At 46.4% G+C, this 27,632-nt stretch overlaps 2 protein-coding genes across 3 annotated transcripts; one reads left to right on the forward strand and one right to left on the reverse strand.

Annotated features, from left to right (window-relative positions):
* Window positions 1–822: 822 nt before the first annotated feature.
* LOC119300715 lies at window positions 823–18,124 on the reverse strand. The gene is made up of 7 exons (XM_037577616.1): window positions 17,716–18,124; window positions 17,542–17,621; window positions 15,987–16,047; window positions 8,517–8,574; window positions 4,943–5,000; window positions 4,786–4,858; window positions 823–1,032 (listed from the first exon to the last, which is right to left on the reverse strand). Exons 1-7 carry the CDS (start codon window positions 18,061–18,063, stop codon window positions 940–942), a joined length of 771 nt encoding a protein of 256 aa, XP_037433513.1. The 5' UTR covers window positions 18,064–18,124; the 3' UTR covers window positions 823–939.
* Window positions 1,826–3,493, forward strand: LOC119300714. 2 transcript variants are annotated; one of them, XM_037577614.1, is made up of 4 exons: window positions 1,826–1,972; window positions 2,067–2,324; window positions 2,562–2,832; window positions 2,940–3,493. In XM_037577614.1, exons 1-4 carry the CDS (start codon window positions 1,872–1,874, stop codon window positions 3,180–3,182), a joined length of 873 nt encoding a protein of 290 aa, XP_037433511.1. In that variant the 5' UTR covers window positions 1,826–1,871; the 3' UTR covers window positions 3,183–3,493. The 2 variants fall into 2 exon arrangements, with proteins under 2 accessions (XP_037433511.1, XP_037433512.1); XM_037577615.1 differs by having other exon boundaries at window positions 2,577–2,832.
* Window positions 18,125–27,632: the final 9,508 nt, after the last annotated feature.

A 27,632-nucleotide genomic window follows, 5' to 3' on the forward strand; every position in this document is an offset into this window, starting at 1 on the left:
TAAATCAATTGTCTGTAATACAAGAAACTGATATATGTTCTGTCTATGAATGATCCAAATGTTCCTAAATTACTCATTGCACATTGTAACATTGCAAGGAGTATTTGTTACAGTAAGATTCTGCTATTTAGTCAACAGGCATAGCAAGGACCATTTAGTCAGCACCTATAGAATTTTTGAACATTTAATCTTGTCTGGTTGTTTGTTTCCAAAATGTGACCAAAATCTGGAGTAACAATATTACAGTGAATTTCAGCACTGAATTTCATCTACTCCAAACCTTGTCTGATTGTTGTAATTCGCCAAGGAGTATATTGATTGTTTCCAAAAGTAGTAATCATGATTTCCTGATTGATTGTTTCAAAAACTAGCGGATCATCATGATCAATTTCTTGATTTCCTAATTGAATGTTTCCAAAAACTAGCAAATCATCATGCCATCCACAGGAGTACAAGCAGCAGAGTCGGGAACTCGGCAACCAGCTCAGGCTCTGGTGGCGATTCCACCAACTACAGGGAAGGAGTGACTTCACCAACCCTGGGCGGCTGAATCACACAAGTGAGCGGTGGCACGAGTGAAGGTCGCGCAGGTGGGCGGCGGCGTTGGGCTGGCACCAAAATCGCATGGGTGAGCGGCGGCGAAGGAATCACACACATTGGCATCGAGATCACGCGGGTGGGTGGAGGCAGGTGGGTTGCGAGCGCTGGAATCACCGGCACGGCGGCGGACGGTTGCGAGCTACCCCACATGCTGTAAATTGTAAATTTAATATTCTTGATCGACTTCAAGATGAAGGTCAGCCATTTGAAACGTGACGTGGCTTGGAGTGAGAAAACCAGATAACTCTACTCAAAGTGTTTTAATACTGTAGTTCTATAATATATAAATAGTACTTCCTCTGTCCCATAATATAAGAGTATTTTTGACACTAGTGTAGATCACACGAGAGACATAGATACAGCAGCCGAACGCAATGTCACTCCATCCGTCTCCCACCTCGTCTCTGGAGCAGTGGCGGCAGCGATATATGTCTGCCACCAATGACAATGCATGTTACACAGTGCAACACAAATACCCCACAAGGTAAAAAATCAGAAATTAACAGGAAAATATTCTACTCGGGAAAAAAAGAACGAGAAAAATTACTTGTCTTGATAAGGTTATGACATTAGTCTGAAAGTTTCTCGAAAAGAAATTATTCTGACAAGGTCTACCTATAGCAGTCTTTCAGCTGAACATATCAATGTTATGTGCACTTATTCTTTTAGTTGAAACCCATAGAGGAAGCCCAACAATAAATTTTACCGGAAACAGAGAAAAGAACATTACAAGCGCGAGAAATAATGCCTGGGAGTAGAGTAGGTGATATGCCTCCAAACGACTCATGCATTATTTTTGTGTTTATCGGTTCACGCCGTATTCAAGGAGCGAACGAATGGATGAATGCTTGGGGACATTAGTAGGATATATAATTTTATAGTTTAAGAATCTAGAATGCAGCTGCAAGGACTAAAGAAAGTAGCAACACAGAGAGGGTCTTTTTGGTGCTCGGGCTCAGCTGCACCTGATATCTCAGCCACTGGCAGGTGTATAGGGATGGACGGAAGTGTGTCAGACGCGTCAGGGTTGGAGCGGCGAAAAATGAGGATACGCTCGATATACGGCTTTGCACAGTGCGTACAGGTGGGCCAGTTTCGTAGCTGGCGGTGTCCGTCCGTGAGTGGTTGGGGTCCTGAGCCGTGGCCCATGCCGTAAGCCCAAGTAGTCCAGCTCGATGGTCGAAGCTGAGCTGTCCTGTCTACTGCGTGGGCTTCGCAAGGGAAAGAAAAAAGTAGTGAGACCGAAAAGTGGGTGATGGCAGCTCGCGAGCATGGCGTCGTCGTCGTCGTCGGCGGCGGCGGCTGCGACCCCTTCCAGCGGAGCTGCGATGGAAGCCGACGGGCTCGAGTTCTTGCTGGATCCAGTAGACCGGTCAGTTTTTTCACACCATTAACTCGTCTGAAGATCTGCTTCTGTGGATTGCCGTCGTCCCCGTCGCCACCGCTTATTCCAGCGTCGGTTTCAGGTTCCCGCCTAGGGAAGAATTCGCGGAAAGGTTTGAGCACCCATATCCTGTGCCACTGGCGTTACTGTCGCCACGCGAGGAGGCGCCTGCTTTGCCGGCGGATTCCAATTTGCGGCTCCGGCTGTGCGCAGCGGGTAGGGAGCTGCAGCCCTGGGCGGTCTGCAGGCGAGTGCTGCCGGAGGAAGAATGCCTCGCCGACCCAATCTGCGAAATCCACTGGGAAGGTGAATCCCGAAGCCCCCTGATGGACGAAGAGAGGTAATCCAGTCAACTTTTGTTTGTTCGAATCCTGCTGTGCGTGGCCATCCTATAGATGCTGGAAATCCTCAAAGTTAGTTTGTATAGTTGATTTTAGGGATTTTATGATTGGTCCCATGTGTTTGGCTGGTTTGTGCCGTCTGTTCAACATGCTCAAATATGGGTGTTAGGTGATTTTTTTTCTTTCAGAATTTTGGAAAACTGTTAGTTGATACTAGAACTTTCTGGGTAATTCAGGTTGTGCTTCTGTAGTGCACTACCAGACCAGATGCCGCGTGCCTCGCGGATGAGTGCGCTTGAACAATCTATCCACAAATTTGCAGAAGAACCTACAAAAAGTGCGGTGAAACCAGATCTTGGGTTGAGTTTTTACTTGTTGGGTGACGCGTATGACTTACAATTTGTATTCTTGGGAGGTTGGCTTCGGCATACGGTATGGGGAGAGCAGGCTGAACGACGAGCGGACAAAGTCGATGCACGAGATAATTTGTGGCTCAGTGGCTGTTCGGTGAGAGCTTTTCTTTCTAGACTGATTTTTTTTTTTGAACGATGGCATTTGTCTATTGCGAGGATGCGAGAAAACATGTGTTAAATTGTCTGCATGTTGTTGTGCAGGGGAAGCCTGAGGCGGAGAACGGCCGGTCGTGTAGGTGTAAATGCCCTGTGTTGATTAGGCTGTTGAGGGCATCCGACAACAAGTTGTACATAACTGAGTACAGCGAGAATCACAACCGCTCTTTGTCATTGACAATGGTCGAGAAGGTTCACTGGCCGTCACACAACACACATAGATGTTTACGCAAAGGATCCTATAAAACAGTTGCAGGAAAATATTGTGAACCTTGGGAAAGTGTATAGCATCATCGGAAGTTTCTTCAGGTCGTGAACTGGCAGACGATGACGTGTGGAAAACTTTGGAGGTTTTCGCCGACATTGTGGCTGGAGACCCTGATTTCACGTAGTTCTTGTGGATAGCGGGAGCAGGAGTGAGAATTTGATGTGGATAAACGGTAGCAGCCTGATGCAGTACAAGTTCTTTAGGAATGGCATCACTTTTGATACGACGTATAGGATGAATCTATATGACATGCCGTTTGGTCTTTTTGTTGGGGGTTAACAACCACTTCTTGAGCATTATATTGGCTGGTGTGTTGGTGAGGGACGATCAAGCAGAAAGTTTTGAGTGGGTTTTTGCGGAATTTTTGACGATGATGGGTGGACCTACAGATTGTGCACTTTACATGCCACTGCAGCGGTGGTGTTTACTGTTTCATTGGTTTGAATCCGTCATGCTGACTGAGTGTGTTGGTAATCTTTGTAGATCAGAACAGAGCTGTGGAGGTGACAATTAGTTAAGTGTACCTTGACAGCGTTCACCAATGGTGCAAGTTGCACATTTCGAAGTAACCGAAGGAGAGTCTAGGGCCATAAACTAGTAGTCTAGTACGTTAGTTGGAAAAAATGTGATATGAGTATTCTTTGGTGTGTTGTGTGATCTGTGCTGGACGCTTATCCATCCATGTATTAAGTGTTTATTGTTTTGAACATTTGTAATGATCCCAGATTGGGATATATAATCTAGTTAGTAGTGACCTGAATAAAAACAGAGACTAAGTTTTCAGGTGAACTGGTTGTGAATTTTGCTTGGGCGCTGTGCTCTGTGAGTTTTGTTGGCGATTTTGCAGCTGGTGAACTGGTTTGTGTATTTTGCTGGCCTGCGTGTGGTTGGCCACATGGAGTGGGAGAACATGTGGTGCATCTACTAGTTAGTAAGCCTACAGTCTCGGCTAGTGTGATGTAATTCAAAATTGGAACAGCTAGCTGCTCCTGTTTGAACAGGCTTGTTGGTTGCAGAGCGGTTGTGCGTGTCCATGGCTCCGGCGGCTATTGTTGGCGAAGCAAGTGGCATGACCGTGACGATGCAGTGAAAAGGTCATCGCCGCAGAAGGGGCACTGGATCATGGGAAGAAGTGCATCATTTGGCACTGGGGCAGAGGAAGACGAGCATGCAACCATGGTGGGTTTGAGTACGAGCACTCTGCGGCTAAAGGAGGCGGGGCGAGGGGACGAGTCGACAGGGTTTGTTTCTGGGCTTGAGCGAGATGGGTAAGATAAGTACGCTGTGTTTGTCCGTCAGGCCACGCAGATGGCTCAGGACAGCGCAGGAAAAATGGAGGGCCATGCGGGGCGGCCTGTTCCGGCCGAGCGGTGAGGTCGCACACGTAATAAATAAGGCGATGGCCCATTTCTTTTCCATATCATGTACGCTATGAATACCGGGTGGAATACTACTTACAGCGGGAATCCACATGTGACTGGATGGCCAAGATATCAGGTGCACTTGAGCCCGGGCTCAGAAACGAATTTTCGCACAAAATACATGATGAAAAGCAAAAGAAAAGAAAATATCATTTGTCTTTATTTCTTCCAAAAATGTAAATAAAATGTGACAAGCCAGTACCTTCCCACTATCCACGGTGGCCATTAGAGCAACATGTTGTCTGTCAAAACGAAATTCGTAGAAGTAATACGTCCTGCAAAATATTATCTCATAAAGCAATTTAACTACAGAAGCCATTGCCTTTTGTAATATTCCCTTGAAAATTGAGAGAAATAACCTGATACCCTCCTGATCCTTAACTTTAATTGTTCGAGCTGAGTATATTTTTGCACCGCCTATGAAATGAAACAAATAACATAATTAACATATTAGGACAGTCTATAAAGCATTTCAAATGAGTATATCATGTTAATTGTTAACACTATTGTCAAGAGCTGAACTACTATACCTCACAAAATTCAGAGATCAGAAACTAGCCCTGAATTAAGAGGGGATCTACCACGGGTTCTATTTCTTGGAAGAGGAAAGTAGAGCCAAACCACTCCAGTGGTGGCTAGGCTTTATCACAATTACAACTCGATGCCCGATCTGTCTGGAATCACTGGCTTTATAGCATTACAGTCCAAAGGCTCGGTAAAACTAAAAAGAGAGGGATGACAACGACATCACAGGAAACAGTAAATGGCGGGTAAAAATAACTAAATGGAGCCGTGGGGATCCTGCACCTGCAGCGTCCTCTTCTTATTCACTTGCTCACCAGTTCATCGAGGTCATCCCAGCCGTTGATTCTGGCCTTGGACGATCTCATAGCTTCCAGCTAGTGTCGGACGAGGAACAGAAAACAGAAGGTGTCGCTTTTGTTCAGGATTCAGAACCATGTGCGCGCTAGAAGATCAGACTTGTTTTCAACACGTGAAGGGGAAAACCTTATGGGTAAACACTGATAGCACCTTGAGGTCTGGGTATAAGCTTGCTGTTGAAGTGTGGCCATGATCATCCAACAGAGGAAGGTGGGGAGTGGGAATCACATCAGGTCCAATATGTTGCCTTAGTAGACTGACATGGAATGTTGAGTGTAACTTGCAACCGTCAGGGAGTAACAGTTTGTATAAAGTGTTACCTATCTTCTCCAGTATTCTAAAGAGGGCATAGAACTTGGAATGGAGCTTCAGATTTCTTTGAATACTGAAATAAGTGTCTCTAATGTTGGATCTTTAAGTAGACCATGTCTCCAACAGAGAATTCTCTTTTCTTCTCTCGTCACCAAAGTGTTTCATCATTGTGCTTTGAGGAGGTTGTCCTTGATGGCCTCGTTTGCTAATTCCCTATTATGGAGGAGGTCAAGGGAGTCTTCGGAGATGAAATCATGCAAGGTGGATTCAACTATCAGAGGGGGTGGGAAGCCATAAAGTGCCTGAAAAGGTATCATCTGCAAGGAAATGTAAAAAATACCATCGTACCACCACTCAGCTAAGCTGCTAAAGCTAGGCAGGAATGCCATGTCTTGGGTTGCTGGAATGCCATGCATCTCAAGTAGTTGTAGTTCTCCAAGCACTGATTTACTCTTTTCTGCCTGACCATCAGTTTGTGGATGGTTGAACTACAGAGATGGAGCTTGACTCACAGGGATTCAGAAAGTTTCTGCCGGGGAGAGCTAGTGAATATTTTTTTTAAGGGAGCTAGTGAAGATTTATCTGACTGCAGGGAGCCCATGGAGCTTGAAAATGTAATCAGAGGTTCTAGCAACTGTTTGGACAATAAGCAGGTGCTTCATGGATAAAAATTGTGCATATTTGGTGAATTTGTCTACCACAACCAGGATGAGGTCCTTATGGTAGTCCCTCTGCAAAATCCATGCTGATGTGATGACAAGCAAATTCCAGTTTAAGTAGTGTGTTCTGCCTTATTAATTTGGCAAACGGGGCCTGCCAATGGAATAGGAGGTGTATTCTTTGATAACTGAAGGTGTCGCTGTTCTTCAGGATTCATAATAGGTCCTGACAACTATATGTTGGGCTTCGCCTTTTCTACATAATTTAGTGTTGAAGACTGCGGCAATGGCGTCATGGTGGGGAACGGCACATTGGACGGTCACGGGTATCGGACTGAAACAAGGTGTGAGTTGGGGCGTAGATCTGGACCAGCCAACAGAGGGTGTTAATGTCGTGATCTACAGTGGGGGAGTCCTATTACTGGAGAGGCGAAGAACCGAGGAATCGAGTAGGAGAGGCGGCTGAATCTTGGAGATGTGATGCAGGAGCGGTGACCCGATCTGTCAGAGGAGTCCGGTGGTGTATAGCAGCAGTATAGGGTGATGGTCGGCCCGACGCGCGGCTATTTGGTTGGAACGGCCAGATTTGATCCATCTAGGGAGATCGACGGAGACCGAGAGAAAGTTCAATCAGGGAGCGGATGGAGTCAAGCCAGGAGACAACCCTGGCTAACTTCGTTCAAGAGAGAAGGAGATTGGTACGGAGCAATGTTTATGAGTCGACGAGTCGTTCCGAGGTTGAGACTCATAGACTAATCGTGACTAGTCTAGACTAGTGCTGGACTAGTCGACATGGTACTGTAGTACTCAACTATTGTTAATAACTAAGTAGTAGTATGTAGTATATATAAACAGTACAGTATGCAATAAAACCAGAAGTGTTAGGCAACGCTCGCCAAGCCCAGCCCAGCACCCACACAACACCCCCTAGCTGGCCCATTTGGGCCCAAGTGGCCAGCCTACTTAGCTCCCGTCACTGGAACCCTAGCTCCCGATCAATCCCATTGCCGCCGCCAGCACCATCACACACGGGAGCACGCATGCGCAACCCGCACCTCCAGCCGCCTTCTGCTGGCCCCAGCCGCTGCCGCCAACCACCTCCATGCCTCCTCTCCTCTCCTCTATCTCTCTTCCTTCTCTCTCGTCTCAGGGCCATGCGCGCCTATGTGTCACGGCCATCGCTGCCGCCCGAGCACGAGCTCCGGCCAGGCTGGGTGACTTATCCCCTCAAAATTTTGAGTCGCTCGACTCAAATAGCTCGACTAGTCTGTCGACTACTCGACTAGACCAAGTAGTCTACACGAGATTTGTAGTCGGCACTCAAGTTGCGACTCGTAGACTAGTCTGTCGACTAGTCTTGACTAGTCCCTCTTACTCGTAATCAGTGGTACGGAGAGAACGTAGAGACTGAAAAAATCGATCGAGATTGGAGGGTTGCGGTGTCCGGGGTAAAACCTAGGGCTCTGATACCAGGTTAAGAGGACCAACGTGTCTGTATTACATAGCCCAATGGGTGAATATAGATTACAAGGGACTTAGGGTACAAGTGAAGAAATCTAGACTAGTATGAATACGCAAGGGGACTTGAACCAATACTTATACTCCTTAACACAAGTTATTTACCAAAGTTTTTCAACTCATATGTTCATCTAGGAACATAACTATTTTACGAAAACTATTGCACTGCACGGTTACGCAATTATAAAATGTCAAACATAAGGCAAAATAAAGAATGTAACCCCATTAGACAACTCACCAAAAGCAGTTAGCTATGTTTGCTATTTATTTTGAACTTTTATGCACATTAAGCAAAACTTTACAACACACCAATATGATTATGGTAATAAATCAATTTCAGTAGTAAACATAATATGTTGATCAGACCATCAATCAACATATTTAGAGTGACATCCCACAGCAAGCTAAGGCTAACATTAAGTGGTTCCTTTGTCTACTAAGTTCTTTTCATACCTCGTCTAATATTTGGAAGTAGTAAGTAGTCCAACTGTCCAGGGCAACTTTCATTTAAAAGCACATTAAAAAAGTGTTGCGACTTTCAAGCTAAGATGATAGAAATTACCAGGTACAAATAACTTGGACGCCTCCTTTAGAGTGCCCAACTCCGTTATATCTTTGGCCTGTGAACAAATATCCGCGTAAGAACATGAGGATTTTCTATTTTCGTAATATCTGATAAAAGCACAAGCCTTCTAAGTAACAAGGATAAAGTGATAAGGAATAGCATGATCAATAGTAACACAGTTAGCATATGTTCATAAAAGCTTTTTAACCCACTATTTATTTTAACATAATTAGGAGAGAAGAGAAAAATAATGACAACTTCGACGGAAGATGGTCATTTATGTTTAATACGATCATTGAGAGTCTCGATTTGAGGGAGATTGACCTCACTGCCAGACAATGCATACAGTTCACGTGGGCGAACACATTGCCGGTTCCAACATATGAGAAGTTGGACCAAGTGCTCACCAGCATAGAGTGGGAACAGAAGTTTCCGTTGGTAACGGTTCAGGCGCTTCAGAGAGCAATTTCTGATCATACACCGTTACTGGTTGACTCTGGGGAAGCGACCCATGTGGGAAACAGGACCATTTTCTCTTTCAAATTAGGATGGTTCGAGAGGGACGGCTTCATGGATCTCATTGCTAGAGAATGGGCCAAGGAGCCAGGTGGACATTCGAATGTCGATACGTGGCAAAATAAAATTCGACATTTGCACCAGTTCTTGAGGGGCTGGACCAAGAATCAAGGACGTGGCTAGGGAGCGCCGCTGCACTCGTTTGTTGTCTGAAGCGCACCGCCGTATATAGTAAGTGCATGTCCTTGTGTCCAGCTGTCTACGCTAAAAAAGGTAATTGTTTGGCCACATCCCGTAGCGCACATGGGTGCCGATTGAATCAGCCTAAATCCTGTCCCCACGTGCATTTATTTGGGGGTTTAAAAAGTTGTAAAAGCCATAACTTTTGATTCAAGCATCGAAATCCAGTTCTGTTTTCACCGGCAGATTTCTGACGACGAGTTCTCCAAAACTAGATCTCATATGAGTAGGTTTTGTCAAACTTTTTTTGAGAGCAACTTTGGATGCAATGGAGGCAACTATAGTGTTATAGGGAAGCAACTACTTTTTCGCCTAGTTGGACTGACTATTAGGTTGGTTTGCGTAAAAACAAGAAAAATCACACAAAACATAAGGCATCTATAGTTCTACATACAAAGCAACTTCACTGCACTATGTGTATCTGTGAGTTTGGTAACATTGTCCCAACTTGTCTATCATGGCTGCTCAATTGCCTATTGTTGATTCTTAGTTGCCTACGGTTGATGGTCAATTGCCTATAAATGAAATAAACTGCCTATATTGATGCCTAGTTGCCTGCTATTGGTAATTAGTTGCCTACAATTGCTTCTCGGTTGCCTAACTTTGCAAAATAGTTGCCTACAATATTATGAAGTTGTTTATCATTGTTTTTCTAAGTTGCCTACAAACACTTTGAAGTGGAAGACGACATCGTAGTATTATAGGCCATTTAGAAACAATGACGACATACGAGCATGAACAATAGGCAACTTAGAAGTACCGATGAGGAAGTTAGGAGAATGTTACATAAATTAACTAGGACACAAAATGTAGTGAAGTTGCCTGCTTTTAGCACTAAGGTTGCCTCTTATCGAAGGAAAGTTGCTTATGAAGGTGATGTGATATTATCCACCTCTGTTTCGAAGTTGTTCTGTATTATTAGTTAGTTGCTTATTATTGCTAATTAGTTATTTTTAGGAGTGAAGTTGCTTCTGTTTAGCACTAAAATTGCCTCATCTAGCGTCATGGTTGATTTTGAAAAAGAATCAAAGAAACATATCCATATGGGGTTTAGTTTTGACCTGGCTAGCCAACTCATGTGTGTTTTTCATCATTATATCTGAAGATTTAAATGATTTTCGCAGATTACTTGACCGAAAATTAAGAACTTGCATAGGTTTTTCGGCAATTGCAGGTACTTTTTTTATTTTGTCAGGTATCATCTTTTGAAACGCAGGGGACTAATAGCAATGCAATCGCATTTAAAAAAACTGGGATCAGACGGCTTAGACGGGTGCATGAGTTAGATTTGAAAACTGAGTCTAATGTTCTAATGTGTCGGATCGGACTGTTAAGAATGAGGCTGAGCAGAAGTTGCATCCTCTTCTTAGAGAAGAAGAGATGAAATGGGCTCTCAGAGCGAAGGTGACAAAGGTCGTCCAAGGTGATGACAACACCCAGTTCTTCCACATGATTGCAAATGGGAAGCATAGAAAGAAAATAATCCAACTAGAACAGGATGAGGGTACAATTGTAGGGCATGAGGACCTCAAGTTGTACACCTCCAATTATTATAAGCTACTTTTGCAGGGAGGCGAAGATAATTTTGTGTTGCTTGATGAGGGCGCAACAGGGGACATTCCACAACTCAACACAGACGAAAACGAGATTTTGTCTGCCCCGTTTATGGAGAAAGAGGTGTTTGACGCGGTAACACAGATGAAACAGAATAAGGCTCCTAGACCTGATGGATTTCCAGCAGAGTTTTACAAGAGATGCCGACATATCATTAAGGGTGATCTTATGCCTATGTTTCATGACTTATTTAACGGACAGTTACAGCTATTCCACCTAAATTTTGGAACAATAACGTTGTTGCCAAAGGAGGAGGCGATACGCATTGAGCAGTTTAGGCTGATATGTCTGCTCAATGTGAGTTTCAAAATCTTCACCAAGGTTGGCACGACTAGGTCGACGCGGATTGTCCATTCGGTGGTGCAACCATCTCAGACTGCTTTCATGCCAGGAAGACACATCCTAGAAGGGGTTGTCTTACATGAAACTCTTCACGAGATCCATTCGAAGAAACTGGACGAGGTTATCTTCAAAGTGGATTTCAAGAAAGCGTATGATAGGTCAAATGGCCCTTCCTCCAGTAGGCCCTGCACATGAAGGGGTTCGATGAGGCCTGGAGGAAACAGGTGGACTCCTTCATTCAAAAAGATAGTGTTGGGGTTAAGGTGAATGATGACATAGGTCATCATTTCCAGACGCATAAGGGCTTACGACAGGGAGCCCGGTGTCTCCTGTTCTATTCAACATAGTTGCGGATATGTTGGCAATTCTTATCGGTCGGGCTAAAGAAAACGGCCAAGTAGAAGGACTAGTTCCGCATCTTGTGGATGTGGGTCATCTTGTGGATGCGGGAGTGTCCATACTACAATATGTGGATGACACAATTATTTTCATGGAACATGATCTTGAAGAAGCTAGAAATATGAAGCTTATTTGAAGAACTACCGAGACTGAAAATTAACTTTAACAAGAGCGAATGGTTCTGTTTTGGGAGGGCCAAAGAGGAACAAGATGCATACAAATAGTTGTTCGGATGTGAAATGGGCTCCCTACCGTTCAGTTATCTAGGGATACCAATTCATCATTGCAAACTATCTAATAAGGAGTGGAAATGCATTGAAGATCGATTTGAAAAAAGGCTAAGCTGCTGGAAGGGCAAGCTTATGTCTTATGGGGGCCAGCTTGTGTTGATAAACTCAGTTCTGACTAGTTTGCTGATGCTCCTTTTATCTTTCTTTGAAGTACCTATAGGGTACGGAAAAGAGTAGACTTTTATCGATCTCGCTTTTTCTGGCAATGTGATGAAGTTAAGACGAAATACAGATTGACGAGATGGGATATAATTTGCAAACCCAAAGACCAGGGTGGGTTAGGGGTAGAGAACTTAGAAGTAGATGCCTACTCAGCAAATGCCTATTTCGGTTGTCTGTTGTGATTGAGGGTACGAGGGTACAAATTTTGCGTAACAAGTACCTACAATCTAAGACATTGGCCTAGGTTACCGCTAGACCTAACCATTTTGGAAGGGGTTATTGAGGATGAAAGAAACCTTTTTTCAAAGGGTGAAATTTATCATTGGTAACAGTAACACAACTAGATTCAGGAAGATGCATGGTTAGGGGAGACGCCTTTAGCCCTGCAATACCCCACGTTATATCATATTGTACAACGTAAGGAAGCTTATGCTGCTATAGTACTACAAAGGGTCCCTCTTAATATCCAATTCAGGAGGTCTCTGGTGGGGGAATGTTGGAACTCGTGGTTGCACTTGGTGCACAGGTTGATGGACGTTCAACTTTCAGACCAACCAGATGCCATTCACTGGAAATTATCTAGGAATGGTAGTTTCTCGGTGAAATCCATGTACTTGGATCTAATTGACTCTAGGCCAATCTCGAGATCACTTCATATCTGGAAGATTAAAGTTCCGTTGAGGATTAAAATTTTCATGTGGTTGGAAGTGATCTTAACCAAGGATAACTTGCTAAAGCAAAGATGGGTGGGTAGCTCTCGATGTTGTTTTTGCGACCATGATGAAAATATACAACACCTCTTCTCGATTGTCCGCTAACCAAACTGCTTTGGCGTACGATTCATATAGCCTTCAACGTTAATCCTCCCACTAGCATCAACACGTTATTTGGGATGTGGCTAAATTGCGTGGAATCCAATATTGCGAGACATATTCAAATAGGAATATGTGCACTATTTTGGGCTATATGGAACTGCAGAAATGATATGATCTTAACGGGAAATTTTTTACCAACTTTTTGCAGGTTATCTACAAAGCCACAGCTTGGATCCGTACGTGGTCGTTACTCATTCCTGCGGACTCCAGGGAGCTTTTGGTTACTGGGTGCAACCGGTGGGAGATGGTACCACGGGCTATCTTCAACCGATTTGGATGGCGAGTTAATAATAGGCTAGGTGTTTAGTCATCGTAGCCTTTTTTTTGCCGGATGTGGCATCTTTTACTTTACATTTTTTACTTCGTGCAGGCTCCTTTTGTGAGCCAGTACTGGACCTCAGACTTTGTCTTCGTACTTTCGTTAAATAAAATGGCTGCATGCATCGTTTTGACGCACAGGTCGGGAGCTTTCCTCCTTTTCAAAAAAACCACTATTTGTTTCATATGTGTGCATATAAAATGCTATGACTATCCATATGCCCACAAAATAAGGGGGTCAAGCGGGTAGCCTATAGCTCGGTAGGTAGAAAAATTCCATTGTGATTTTAATAAATAAAGATAGGTAGGAAGGATGTAGGGCTTTTTCCCATCCAAGGGCCTGAACCTGTGTAAAACTACTATATCACCATCATTGATGACGAGCTATCCCTCTCTCTACAATCTTCCATGACAACATTATTCATCGACATTTGGCGCCCACCCTAGGTCCCCAACGGATATCTTCCCTCTCTTCCAACACCCTTTCCAATTGAAATCACGTCCATGAACCTCGAGCCAATGGCCTCACCCATCCACAACCTCGACAAAGAGGGATTTTCCATCAACGATATAAAAGCAGAAGAAGAGATCGACTTTGGTACTTCAGACGAAGAACCTCCGACCAAGAGCCCAGTCCACTGTCCTGGGCTTCCTACTACTGGCGTCGAGAGGGCAGGGAGTTCGGAAATGGAGTGGGAATCGTTGGAACTGCCTAAAGTGCCTAGCTGGTGACCACCAGGCAAAATGCGGATCCTTCCTAACACAACTCCGGCGATCAACGGGGACGGAGGGCTCATGATCTTAGCTATCCGCGGTACAACAACTCCCCCACCCAACATCAGCTACCCACAACGCCTTATGAACCTATCACCGACCGCCTCGACTCTCAAGACTCCCATGCCGACCGATGCCGTCTTCAGCCCAGGTCGTGCCGCCCAACCCCCGGCGCTGCTCGTCGCCCTCGGCAGCGCCATGGCTGCCACCTCACACCAAGCGCCGCCACGCCGCCACTGACGTTGCCACCTGCGTGGCGTCCCTTGACTATCTCAGAGGAAGTCAAAGATTTGGACCGAGTCAAATAGTTCCTGGGCATAGAAGTGACCAGGTCTGCCAAGGGAATTGCGCTATCTTAGAGGAAGTATACTTTAGATCTACTAAGTGATGTAGGAATGCTAGGATGTCGGATGGCCTCAACCCCAATTGAGCAAAACCACAAAGTGACAGCCTGAGAAGAAGTGGATAAGGAGATATATCAAAGATTAGTTGGGAGGTTGTTCTACTTATGTCATACATGCCCTGACATTGCCATTGCGGTAAGTGTAGTAAGAAGATACATGCATGAACCTACGAGTGATCATCTTGAAGCGGTGTATAGAATTTCAAGGTACTTGAAGGGGCACCAGGAATGAGACTCTTATTTGAGAGTAACAAGCATCTCGTGGTCGATGGATACCATGGGAAAGTTGCCTAGATGATTGTAGATCAACCTCATGATTTTGTGTCTTTGTTGGTGGGAACTTGGTATCATGGAGAAGAAACAAGTTGTTGTGTGCACCTAAACTGTCGAGGCCGAATATAGAGCTATGGCTCAAGGGCTAAGTGAAAGGTTGTGGACAAGAAATTTATTAGAAGAATTGAAGATATTGAAGACTGGTTGTTTGAATGTGTGGTGTGATAACAAATCAGCAATCAGACATAGCAAAAAAATTAGTGCAGCATGACAAAACTAAGCATGTGGAAATAGATAGATTCTTCATCAAATAGAAGTTAGATGTTGGGATCATCAAGATAGAGCATGTGAGTTCAGAGCAATAAATTGCAGACTGCTTGACAAGGATTAGGAACTAAAGTATGTAGTCTGGCGTGTGACAAGATGAGAATAATAGATATCTATCACCCCTCTTGAGGGGGGGGTGTTGAATGGAGCCCCATATTTTGCAGGTCAGGCCCATTCCAATGAGTGGCCGCCCTAGACCAGGAGGTGCGCGAAGTTGTGCAAGACACATCCGCAAGAGCCATTGACTCGGCAGGCCCCTCCTCTGCTCAACACAAAACAACCCCGATGTTAAGCAAAACACCTTCCTTGCAGCAGCGACCAATTGATGGACCACGCATAACGTGCGTCCCATTTAATGTCGGTCTGGTGTGAATTAAATGCGCCAAAGGGGAAGGGGGCTGATATATTTCGTACAAGAGAGTTGCATGTGTATTTTTGTGGGCTTTTTTGCGTATTTTTTCTTTGAGATTTTTTTACGTCCTATTTTTTCCTTCGGTTCAGTCGATTTCTACCGTGGAGAAGAACAACACCCGAGTTGGAGACGGGGACGCCACGGCATCGCTGGTGAAGGCGAGGAAGCAAATTGACAGGTGCGGGTGGGGGCCTCTTAGTTTTGACCGCCGTTCAGATTAGACAATTGGTCGAGCTCAAGACAGGGACGTTGCGGCTGGCCACAGCATCACCTACGAGGGGCAAGAGCATGCCAGGACCTCGCAGGAGACGGGCACGCCGCAGCGGCGGAGGCGGGGAAGCGGCATGACAAGTGCAGGTGGGGACTTCTAGTTTGGAGGAGGTGGAAGCAGGGCAAGATCTATTTTTCTAAAAGATCTATATATGTAATTACAAAACCGCACGGGCTGGTCGTGTGCACCCCAGTTAGCAGTGCCCTTAAGTAAAGAAACAGTTGTGAAAAATGGCAAGTTCCTCAACATACCTCTAGGAATGTGATCTTGAGCTGATTAGATGGCTTGATTACCACGCTTACAAGTTCTGACCTACATTAAAAACAGGAAGAAGGTTCTCTGCATTAGGCATATTCGAATGTAATCCTCTATTTCTAAATAGTTGCAACCCACTGCCTTTTTTTCTTAACCGTGCAAGCACGCCACATGCATGCGTGCGACGTCATCATTATGTCATCTCATGCATGTTGTGTGAAGAATCCTCTATTTCTAAATAGTTGCAACCCACTGCCTATTTTTCTTAACCGTGCAAGCACGCCACATGCATGCGTGCGACATCATCATTATGTCATCTCATGCATGTTGTGTGAAGAATTAGTTAGAGATGGCGCTATGCATTGATTGCATAAGAGCTAGTACAATAGTGGGCTTATAGCCATGTCATTTTTGCCTATGTGGAGGGAGATGTGAAAAAGTAAGGGGAGTTGGCTCTCATGCAAGAGCCTAGCTATATTCGCATTTCCAGGTAAATGCAATAAATGTGAAGGAAGAGGTAGAGAGAAGATGAAAAAAAAGTACTAAGGTAATAGCCAACCTCATAGACCACATTATTGTATGAGTACCTATAGATGGTGGCTATAGATGACATGGCAGTTCCTTATGGCCATCAGTTGGCTATATTATTAACCATGCTATCATGCCATCTCATGCATGTGGTGTGGACAACTGATTGAAAGTGAAAAGAGTAAGTGGAGAAGGCATGTGCATAGAACTATTGTGAAGAGGTACAGGGAAAAGAGTAAGTGGAGAAGGCATGTGCATAGAACTATTGTGAAGAGGTATAGGGTAATCACAGGCCGCGTATCCAAGATCTTAAATCAATTATTTAAAAGAAACTCTAGATTGGTTTCAGAGCTTTTTTGGGATGAGCCTAGCAAATGAAAGAAAGTGAACACCATATATCAACCGACATGAGAGAAAAAAAATCATTAAATCAGTTTAACTTACCCGCAAAAAAAAAAGTTTAACTTACGGACAAAAATCTCAAACGATTAAAGTGCTAACTTAACATAATTTGTGTTTGCGGTGTGGTAACAATATTTCGTAGCTAGGAGTACATCTAAGCTTTCACGCAGGAAAGCCCAGAGAATAATATAGTTCCTTTACTTTCCTAATTTTCTAGCCAAAATTTATAAGTTTACTCCCTCCATCCGGTGAAGAGTGTGTGTTTGGCTTTAAAATTTGTCCACAAAAGAGTGTACTTCTATATTTCCAATGCACTTTAAAGTAGGAAAAAATACTTCTCTCTCATCACACGGTAATCAAGACCAATAACATTCTACACATGGTCTTCTTAATTTCTACATGCACTTAGCTCATTGGGGGTTGGATAATTAAAGAGGAGAGAGATGGTGGCTTGCACCTTTCCAATGCATATTTTACTTCACTTCATAATTTGTCCTAAAATTTCTAGATGTACACTCTTCATCGGACGGAGGAAGTAATCATTAAAATATAAACATTTCACACAGCTGTAAATGCAACAGGTCTGTAGCTGGTATGTCGAAAGGGGCCTTGCTTACCTACCTATCTGGAGATGCGAACCGAGCTGCGTACGCCCTGACCTTGGCCTTGTCGCCATAATAGGTCATGGCGGCGCTGAAATCCTGAAATGCAGCCGAAAACAAATCTTGAGCTCACCCCAAAATTGCTATGAAAATCTGAAGCAGGGTAGGGAGAAAAGTAGACGAGACCGGTCACCTCGGGCTCCAAGATGTCGTCGAAGGACGGCGGCACGCGGATGGAGAAGCCGCTGCCGTAGTACTGCCACCACGACCTCGTGTTTGCGATGCCGACCAACAACGAGGTAGCCCCGCCGTTTGGAGGGTGAAGCGTCGGTGACTGTGACGCCGAAGGGAGCCCCTCATCTGCCGCAGTAGCGGCGGCGGGGCTCATTGCGGCTGCGGCAGCGGAGGCGGTGTAGACAGCGAAGTCGCGGCGTGTGGCGTCGCACCGGTAGAGCGGGCGCGCGGGGGTGGGTTTGTGGCATAGCCGTGGTGGCTTTGGATAAGGAGGCGAGGGGGCGAGGGGAAGCACGGCGGGGGTCATGGCGCACCACGCCCAGCGGGACACTCACGGGAGTCGGACGTCGGTCTATCCGTGTGAAGAAAGAACCCATTCTTTCTTTGCTTACTTCCCACCATCCAAATTGTTTTTTAAACATCAGCTTTATTGATCACATAACCAAAGATATAAGAGCAACTCCAACGGGCCGACCCAAACGGACGGCGCTTTTATCCGCTTTTTGTTCGTTTGGCTCGGCCCGATGGACACAAGCGTCCGACGCTATGTTTGGGTCGGCGCGAGCGTCCAACGCTGGCCTGACTAATTTCATCGGCGCGCCAAAAAAAAGTATTGCAAGCATTTTGAAAATAAAAACATGCATTTAATTAAACATAAAAGCCGGCCACGAAGGCCGGCGAAAGTCCACATTACATTAACTAAAACACTAAACATCCTCGTCGGCGGCGGCGTCTACGTCGGGACCGGTGAGGTCGATCAACGTCAGCGCAGGGTCGGCCCAGGGGAACGCCGTGTTCCAGACGGCGGTGATGTCGGGCTTTGCCGCAGCTGCCTGGGCCTGGCGCGCCTCCTTTTCGGCCTCGCGCTCGAGCATCTGCAGGCGCTCGCCCTCCCGGCGGTCCTCGGCAAGCCGAACACGGCGCCAGTGGTCGAGGTAGACCGCCTCCTGCTTCTCCGTCGCCCAGAGCCAGATCGACGGAGCGTTGACCCACTCACGGACTACTCCGGTCCAGGAGTAGCGCTCGAGGTAGGCCGGCTCCTCCGGCTCGGCTTTGGACGGGGACGGCGGGGCCACCGGCGGCATGACGCAGTCGCCCATCGCGGAGAGGGCCATGGCCTCCGCCATGGCTGCCTCGAATGCCGCCTCGTCCGCCTCCCTCCACCGCTCCTCCTCCTCGCTCTCCTTGATGGCCGCCTGGTAAACGGCCTCGGCCTCCCGGTCCTTATCGCGGACGACGAGCGCGGGCGGCGGCAGGCTGTGGTCGATGCCGCGGACGCCGCGTCGCCTCGCCTTCTCGTGCTCGAAGGCGAACCATCGAGCCCAGTTGAGCGAGTCGACGGCGAAGCGCGGGTCGGCGCGCTGCTCCGACGTCAGCAACGCCCGCCGGCGCCGCACCTCCTTCGCATGGACCCTGGCCATCCGGGCGCCGCCGGCACTGGGATCCTCTCCGGATCCAAATGCCAGTCATGCGGCAGCGTCACGTCCGGGTACGACAGAGGCACACGGTGGTGCCAGTGCCACTCGGCCTGGTGCAACGGCACGTTGATGCGCTGCCTCTGCCGGGGAACGCGCGCCGGCGCGGGGAGGGAGGGGAGGGAGGGGGAATGGCGGGCGGGGGCTTTGCCCTTGCGGCTGCTGCCGATGCCGGAGAAGAAACCCATACTGGTGGTGGCTAGGGTTGTCGCCGGCATGGGGGCAAGGGTGGCCAGATGGGGACGGGGGCGAGTGGTAGTGGATGAGGACGGCCCTGCCGCACGCCCGGCTTAAAAAAGGACGACCACCGTCGCTGACGCATGGGCCCAAGGTAGGCAGTCGTCATAAATTATGTTGACCAAGGTAGTTGGACGGCAGCCAGGTGAGGACGCGGCGGACGACGAGGAGACGTGCGGCGCTTCCGCGCCGACGCATTCCAGGCACAATTTGGGGCCGGAAATGGGTCAGCGCGGACGTCGGGCGGACACGATTTGAGTTTGGGTCGACGCGTTGGGCCGCCATTTTTGTCCGCGCCGACCCAAACGAACGCGGGCGAATGAAATGGATCGCCCCATTGAAGTTGCTCTAAGAGTCTTCCGGATACGATCCGAAATAGAATGAAAAATAACTAGATTAGACAAATTCTTACAAGACTTAGCTAATAGATGAGTATCCACATTAACTTGCTGACGAACATGCTTGAATTCCGCAGACACAAAGCCCCTTAAAGCAAACTTGATATCATTAATCACCGTACCGATACTGGAACGAACAAAATTTTGCCAGAAATAATTCTATTTACCAGCGATTGGCAATCTGATGCAAATAAAATATTTGAAAAATGTTCATCATTTGCCAGGTATACAACCCTTCGTAGAGCTGGCGCCTCAGCTAGTTCAGACTCCATCGTGCCTTGAATAGGTTCAAAACATGCAGCAACACATCTACCTTCATGGTTTAAGGCCACCACTCCAGCACCTGACATGTTTATATCTAAAAAGATTGCAGCATCCGAGTTGATGGCAATAACACCAGGCGGCGGTGGAGTCCATATTGGATTGGGTGAAGAAGACTCACGCCTAATGAAAGGTATTTGGATATAGAGATGCTGCAGAATCTAATCAGTATAAGCACGGATTTTCTCAATTGTAATACAAGGATGTGGAGCTTCTAACGAATGCCGCGCATCATTTCGTGCTTCCCATAAGTGCCATAAAGAAACAGCCAGAACCATGGCTTCTTTGTCAGAAGATCTTGAGAGAAAATAAAAAAGCCAAAGTTTGGTATTCCTGAAAGAAGAGCGACGAAGCTGAATGACAGACCACTCCTTGATCGCATCCCAAACAGTTTTTGCACGTGGACAAAAAAGTATGGCGTGCTCCACGCTTTCCAGTCGCCCATAGAAGCAACAACACGCAGCATCAGGAACATGGTGGTGTTGCAATTGAGCCCCAGATGGAAGGCAATCATGAGCGAAACGCTAAAGTGCGACCTTCATTTTGTTGGGTGCTTTAATAAACCATATCGCCTTCCAACTCTTCTCCTCAGCAGCCACACTCGAGGATTGTCTAGAACCACAGCTGCTGCGAGTTTCAAGAAAATGCGTCGATCGCGCCATATTGTATGCAAATCGCACCGAATATTCACCAGACATAGTGAGAGGCCAGCTTGCAAAATCCACACCACCATGCCTGCTTATAGGAATGCGGAGAATTTCTGCAACAATATCATCACGGAGAAAGGCCCTAACAGAATCTTGATTCCATGTACTAGATTCCTCATCAATCAAGCATTTTACCTTAACATTAGCAGGTATAGGCAGAAAAGGATACAGTCACTTTGGAGGAGTCGAAGGGATCCAATGATCTGAGAGAATATAAACATCTTCACCATTATCAATGCCCCACCTGACTCCCTTCTGGAGTAAATCACGTTCGGCTAATATAGCACGCCAAGTAGCAGACGCAGACCTTGGCGCTAATGCATTCCAGAAATCAGAAGTGGGGAAATATCGTCCTTTCAAAACCCGAGCATAAAGCGAGAATGGATTCGTCAGTAGCCTCCATCCCTGCTTGGCGAGCATAACCAGATTGAAAAGGTCCATGTCACGAAAGCCCATACCTCCAAGAGCCTTGGGTGTAGTCAACCACTCCCACGAGCGCCAATGCATTTTTCGTTTTCCATCTTCGCGGCCCCACCACTCATCAGCAATTATTTGACGGAATTTCTCACAAATATCAATTGGCAGTTGGAAACAACTCATAATGTATGTCGGGATAGCCTGGATAATGGACTTTAGCAAGGCTTCTTTTCCAGCTCTGGAAATTGGACGGTGAGACCATCCAGAAATGCTAGCCCAAGCACGAACAATAAAAAATTTGAAAGTTTTTGTTGGGGATTTGCCAACCTCTGATGGCATACCAAGATAGGAGTCATTGAAAGCTTCATTTGAAATCCCTAACAGATTTTTAACTCTATGTTTGACCTGCACCGAACACTTCTTTCCAAAAAACAAAGCAGATTTATCCTTGTTGACTAACTGGCCAGAACCTTGGCAATAAAGATTCAAGATGGACTTCAAAGCCTCCACACTACGTGTATCACTCCATGCAAAGAAGATGATGTCATCGGCAAAGAGGAGATGTGAGATAGGTGGGCCTAGACGACCATTCTTGATACCATGTAGCTCGTCACAGTTCTCCTTCTGTACTAACAGACTTGACAATCCTTCAGTGCATAAGAGGAACAAGTAAGGACTTATTGGATCACCCTATCGGATACCTTTAGAGGGCACAACTGGCTCGGTAAGATCTCCATTGACCCTGACAGCATAGCGAACATTAGTAACACATCTCATAACGGAATTAATCCATGCTAGGGCAAAACCAAGTTTGGAGAGACATCCATGAAGATAATCCCACTCCACACATTCATAGGCCTTCATCATATCAATCTTCATTGCAAAGAAAGGTTGCTTAGCCCTCTGTTGTCGAATAGTGTGCAGACACTCATATCCAATAAGAGCATTGTCAGTAATTAAACGGCCAGGCACAAAAGCACTCTGAAAATCAGAAATGAGAACTGGCAAAAGCAACTTTAAACGGTTAGCAAGCACCTTAGAGGCAATCTTGTACAACACATTACATAGACTGATTGGCCTAAAAAATTTAAGCTGCTTCAGCCTAGACACCTTCAGAATAAGCACAATCACTGAATCGCAAAAACCATCAGGAATTGGATTTCCTTCAAGAAAACTTCTAACAGCCTGACAAATTTCTTCTTCCAGAAAATTCCAATGGGTCTGGTAAAACAATGCTGGAAAACCATCTGGTCCCGGCGCCTTGGTAGGCCCCATCTGGAATAAAGCGGTCTTGATCTCCTCATTAGAATAGGGTTTACACAAATCATCATTCATTTTTGGAGAAACTTTAGGAGTAATAGCATCAAGAACTGCAGAAGTATCACAAGGTTGAGAAGTAAAAAGCTCATCATAAAATTGTTGCACCATATTTTTTTATCGCATCTTGTGACTCACATATTGATCCATCATCTTGCTGAAGAGAATGAATTCTATTGATGCGCCTACGAGCCTTGGCACGTGCTTGGGAAAAATCGGTATTACGATCACCTTCCTTGAGCCAGTCAATCCTAGAGCGTCGATGCTCCATTATTTCTTCCTGTTCAAAAAGCTCACATAAATGTTTCTCTAAAGCACGTTCCTCAGTTACACTTGCAGCTGAGATTGGGGCAGCCCGAATTGACCACAAACGTCTTTCCAGTTTAAAATTTTGTTTATGAACAGACCCAAAACAATCACGACTCCAGGTTTTCAAAGATGTCGTCACTTTGTGTAGATTATCCCATGTGGACTGAAGCGTAATCTCACCATTTCTACCATCAGCCCAAGCTTGCTCCATAGTTTCCTTGTAATCGGTGGCGCACAACCACATGGCCTCAAACTTGAAACCTTGCTACACCGGGCGTCGCTCACATTCCTGCGTAAAGCAAGATAGCCCAATACGGATGGCATAATGGTCAGATGAGGTAGCAATGATATTTTTCACGTGAAACCCATTAAAACAGTCAGTAAAAGCAATGCTCACAACAGCCCTGTCTAGGCGAACTTTGACATGGCCATTTGAATCTTGACGATTGCACCAAGTAAACTTGGGACCAGAGAAGCCCAGGTCCCTCAAATCACAATCCCTCAAACAATCACGAAATGCAGCGATTTGTTGTTTAGAGCGATCACGAGGGCCAAGGTGCTCATCATGAGAGAGAACTTCATTAAAATCCCCACATATAATCCAAGGACCATTCCACAACAGTTTCAAACGTCGAAGAAGACCCCAAAAATTAGCCCTATCTTCTCTTCTTGGTTCACCATAAACAAATATAGCTCTCCATGTTGTAGTCAAGTCAGAAGATACAAGAACATCAATACATCTTGAGTTACATGCCTTCAAAGATACAGTTACCGACTCCCTCCAGAATAGAGCTAGACCACCATTTTGTCCCTCAGAACTGACAGCAAAACAACCAGAAAAACCTAAAGACCACATAAAATTACGGACATGAGTATCCCTCATCTTTGTCTCAGACAGAAAGAGGAGGGTGGGTCGATGAAGCTTCACAAGCCGGCGAAGCTCGCCAACTGTCGAGGCCGAACCCAATCCTCGACAGTTCCAGCATAAAATATTCATTGCGTTTGGCGGGGCTGCACTGCAGCCTTCGCCGGATCCGCCGATCGAGAAGGTTTAATACATTGTTTCTTGTTTGAGTCACAAACTCTCACCTCAGTAGACGTGCCAACATCTTTGCCAGATTTGTCAGAAACCACAATAGTCAAAATACCAGCAGAACTTGAAGGTTGCGCATCTGATAAATGCACAGAAACATGATTCTTAGTGGGCTTCCTCTTCTGTCCAGCCATACTGCTCTTGGTCCTCTGATAAGGAAAGATCTCATCTCCAGCAACGGCAGACCGACCATGGCTCCGGTCACTAGAGGAACGACCACGCCCCCTGCCTGATCGGTTGTTCATGATAGGAGATGATCTCTCAGCTTCCCCAACACCCTCATAATTTTGGGGGAAATACTTGCCACTATTATTAGCTGGTCTGGCATCATCAGAAGTAGCACTGTTAGCCCGGTTCCTTGGATCAAAAGATGAATATGAAAAATTATTGCCCGACTTGGATCCACTTGATTTCCTGGACAAGACCTCCATAACACACAATTTCTTCGCAGCATAAGGAAGGTCTCTGTTCACATCACGTGTACCTGGGTTTGGGCAAAGCATGGAGGAATGACCTAGAATACCACATGAGTAGCAATAATATGGCAAACTCTCATACATAACAACATAGGTTTCAATCGTCTTCGTCTTCGCAGAACTGATAGTGACATACCGAACCAACGGTTCATGTACCATAATATCTGCCCGGACACGCATCAAAGCACCCCATCATCTTCCATCAGCATCCGCTTCCACACGCTCAATTCTACCAATTGGCATATCAAACTCCATGCCCAGTTTAGACTTCATCAATCTGGGCGGCAGGGCCATAATACGTGCCCAAATAGAGAGAGTATTAAACTCCACTCGCATTGGTTGTATGTTAGGATCAAAAACCTTGAGTAAGATAGCATGCTTGCCCACTATCCATGGCGAACCATCCAGAACACGATCCCTGTCCATCTCAGTGCTAAACTCAGCCACAAACAGGTTGCTACCCGCCGGGTGAAATAGCAGACCCCTAGGATTTCCCCAGGCCAGCCTCATTGCCGATGAAATTGTGTTGTTATGGAGGACAGTAGGGGAGAGGACCTTCCCCACTAGTGCGCAATCCGAGACAACCAGATCAGCATCATCGTCATCATCCACCATCACCGGTTGCGCCTCAATCGCCGTGAGATGAAGACGCTCGAGCATATCCTCAACACCGGAAGCGGAGTGTGAACTGTGCGCCTCCTGCGCAGGATTGAAGGCCACTGCAGGAACTTCCACAACGGAAGGCGATGGCGCAAGAACACCACTTCCCCCAGCCGAAAGAAGACGATCCACCTCCGTGCCAGTAGTCCCACCTTCCCCTGACATCGCTACTCTGGTAGCCTCGACAGGAACTCGCTCCGCCATCGCCAAGGGTGGGCAGCGATGCAAGGCTCGCCCCTGAATCACCCCGAACGAAGCAGAAAAATGAGAACTTGTTGATGCCACGAGAAATCACCAAGCGAGAGTAGGGGAGGGAGAAATCTTACAAGAAAACCGCGAACAAATCACGATCTCATACGAGTCTCATGCCCTGGGAACCGCTACCGCATGAGCGCCATGATACGCAAGGAGAGAGAAAAATCGCTCTTTGGTCTCTTCCACCATCCAAATTGTTGGGAAACTAACAAACCGGTTAGAGCGGTTGCGGCCCGACTTGGCCGAAGCTCCAGCCCCGAACGTTTCCCCACTTAACTTTGGGCACTTATCCCTGGGAGCTGGGAGCTGGAGTAACTAGTTTTTTTTTATGGAAGGCCATCATGGCTAGCTTTATTAATTAAACAAAGGGATTACATCATCTACTAGCACGGATATAAGGCAGTCTGGAGGTTCGTCTGTCCAACTAGAAGAAACCTTATTACAACGACTGAAATTAGCTAGCACATGAGCCGCTTTGTTACACGAGCGATAAAAATGCATAAAGGTAACCTTCCCGATAGAAGAAGCAACATCCACACACTCAGCAAATATTGTTGTCGCCGCATCTCACCATCTAGATTGACCATCACAGAAATTGACAACATTCAAAGAATCTGATTCTGCCTCAACACGGGGGAATCCGAGAGAGTTTGCGAGTATTAGACCATCACGCATTGCCAAAGCTTCAGTTTCAATAGCATCTGCCGCATGATCAATAACTTTGCACAGAGCGGCAAGGAAATTACTTTTGTCATCTCGGATAATCGTTCTTGTTGCTCCTGATCCCTCATCAGCAAAGAAAGCTGCATCAACATTCAATTTCACAAATCTAGGGCCAGGTTTAACTCACCTCCTTTCCCTGTCTCCACTCGGTTTATAATTAGCTTCCTGGAAATTATTTGTAATTGCCAAGACTGACATATGCCATCGCATGGGGGTGGAGGGTTACCATTATGTGTGAGTTGACGTCTATGATGGGGAACGTAGTAATTTCAAAATTTTCCTACGCACACGCAAGATCATGGTGATGCATAGCAACGAGAGGGGAGAGTATCGTTCACGTACCCTCGTAGACCATAAGCGGAAGCGTTATGAGAACGTGGTTGATGTAGTCGTACGTCTTCACGATCCGACCGATCCAAGTACCGAACGCACGACACCTCCGACTTCAGCACACGTTCAGCTCAATGACGTCCCACGAACTCCGATCCAGCAGAGCTTCACGGGAGAGTTCCGTCAGCACGACGGCATGATGATGGTGATGATGTTGCTACCGACGCAGGGCTTCGCCTAAGCACCGCTACGATATGATCGAGGTGGATTATGGTGGAGGGGGGCACCGCACATGGCTTGGAACAATCAACTTGTGTCTTTGGGAGCCCCCCCGCCCCCGTATATAAAGGAGCAAGGGGGGAGGCCGGCCGGCCTTGGTGCACCCCAAGGAGAGGAGGAATCCTCCTCCTAGTATGAGTAGGATTCATCCTTTCCTAGTCCTACTAGGAAGGATGAATGGGGAAGGAAAGAGAGGGAAAGAGGGGCCGCGCCCCCCTCCCCTAGTCCAATTCGGACTCCTCATGGGAGGGGGCGCGCCACCTCCTGGGCTGCAGCCCTCTCTCTCCCCTCAGGCCCACTAAGGCCCAATACTTCCCCGGGGGGTTCCGGTAACCCCTCCGGCACTCCGGTTTTCTCCGAAACTATCTGGAACACTTCCATGTCCGAATATAGCCGTACAATATATCAATCTTTACGTCTCGGCCATTTTGAGACTCCTCGTCATGTCCGTGATCACATCCGGGACTCCGAACTACCTTCGGTACATCAAAACACATAAACTCATAATATGAATCGTCACCGAACTTTAAGCGTGCGGACCCTACGGGTTCGAGAACTATGTAGACATGACCGAGACTCGTCTCCGGTCAATAACCAATAGCGGAACCTGGATGTTCATATGGGTTCCTACATATTCTACGAAGATCTTTATCGGTCAAACCGCATAACAACATCCGTTGTTCCTTTTGTCATGGGTATATTACTTGCCCGAGATTCGATCATCGGTATCCTCATACCTAGTTCAATCTCGTTACCGGCAAGTTTCTTTACTCGTTCCATAATACATCATCCCGCAACCAACTGATTAGTCACAATGCTTGCAAGGCTTATAGTGATGTGTATTACCGAGAGGGCCCAGAGATACCTCTGCGACAATCG

The sequence above is a fragment of the Triticum dicoccoides genome, chromosome 5A, assembly GCF_002162155.2.
Source record: "Triticum dicoccoides isolate Atlit2015 ecotype Zavitan chromosome 5A, WEW_v2.0, whole genome shotgun sequence".
NCBI classification, from domain to species: Eukaryota; Viridiplantae; Streptophyta; class Magnoliopsida; order Poales; family Poaceae; genus Triticum; species Triticum dicoccoides.

Excerpts from the sequence above, each read along its gene's own strand:
- LOC119300715 (XM_037577616.1), bottom strand. The coding sequence starts at position 18,063 with ATGACCCCCGCCGTGCTTCCCCTCGCCCCCTCGCCTCCTTATCCAAAG. Across the intron at positions 17,622-17,715 it reads ACGACATCTTGGAGCCCGAG|GATTTCAGCGCCGCCATGAC; the intron begins GTGACCGGTCTC and ends GCTGCATTTCAG. Across the intron at positions 4,859-4,942 it reads AAGGATCAGGAGGGTATCAG|GACGTATTACTTCTACGAAT; the intron begins GTTATTTCTCTC and ends AATATTTTGCAG.
- LOC119300714 (XM_037577614.1), top strand. The coding sequence starts at position 1,872 with ATGGCGTCGTCGTCGTCGTCGGCGGCGGCGGCTGCGACCCCTTCCAGC. Across the intron at positions 2,325-2,561 it reads CCCCTGATGGACGAAGAGAG|GTTGTGCTTCTGTAGTGCAC; the intron begins GTAATCCAGTCA and ends TGGGTAATTCAG. Across the intron at positions 2,833-2,939 it reads TGTGGCTCAGTGGCTGTTCG|GGGAAGCCTGAGGCGGAGAA; the intron begins GTGAGAGCTTTT and ends GTTGTTGTGCAG.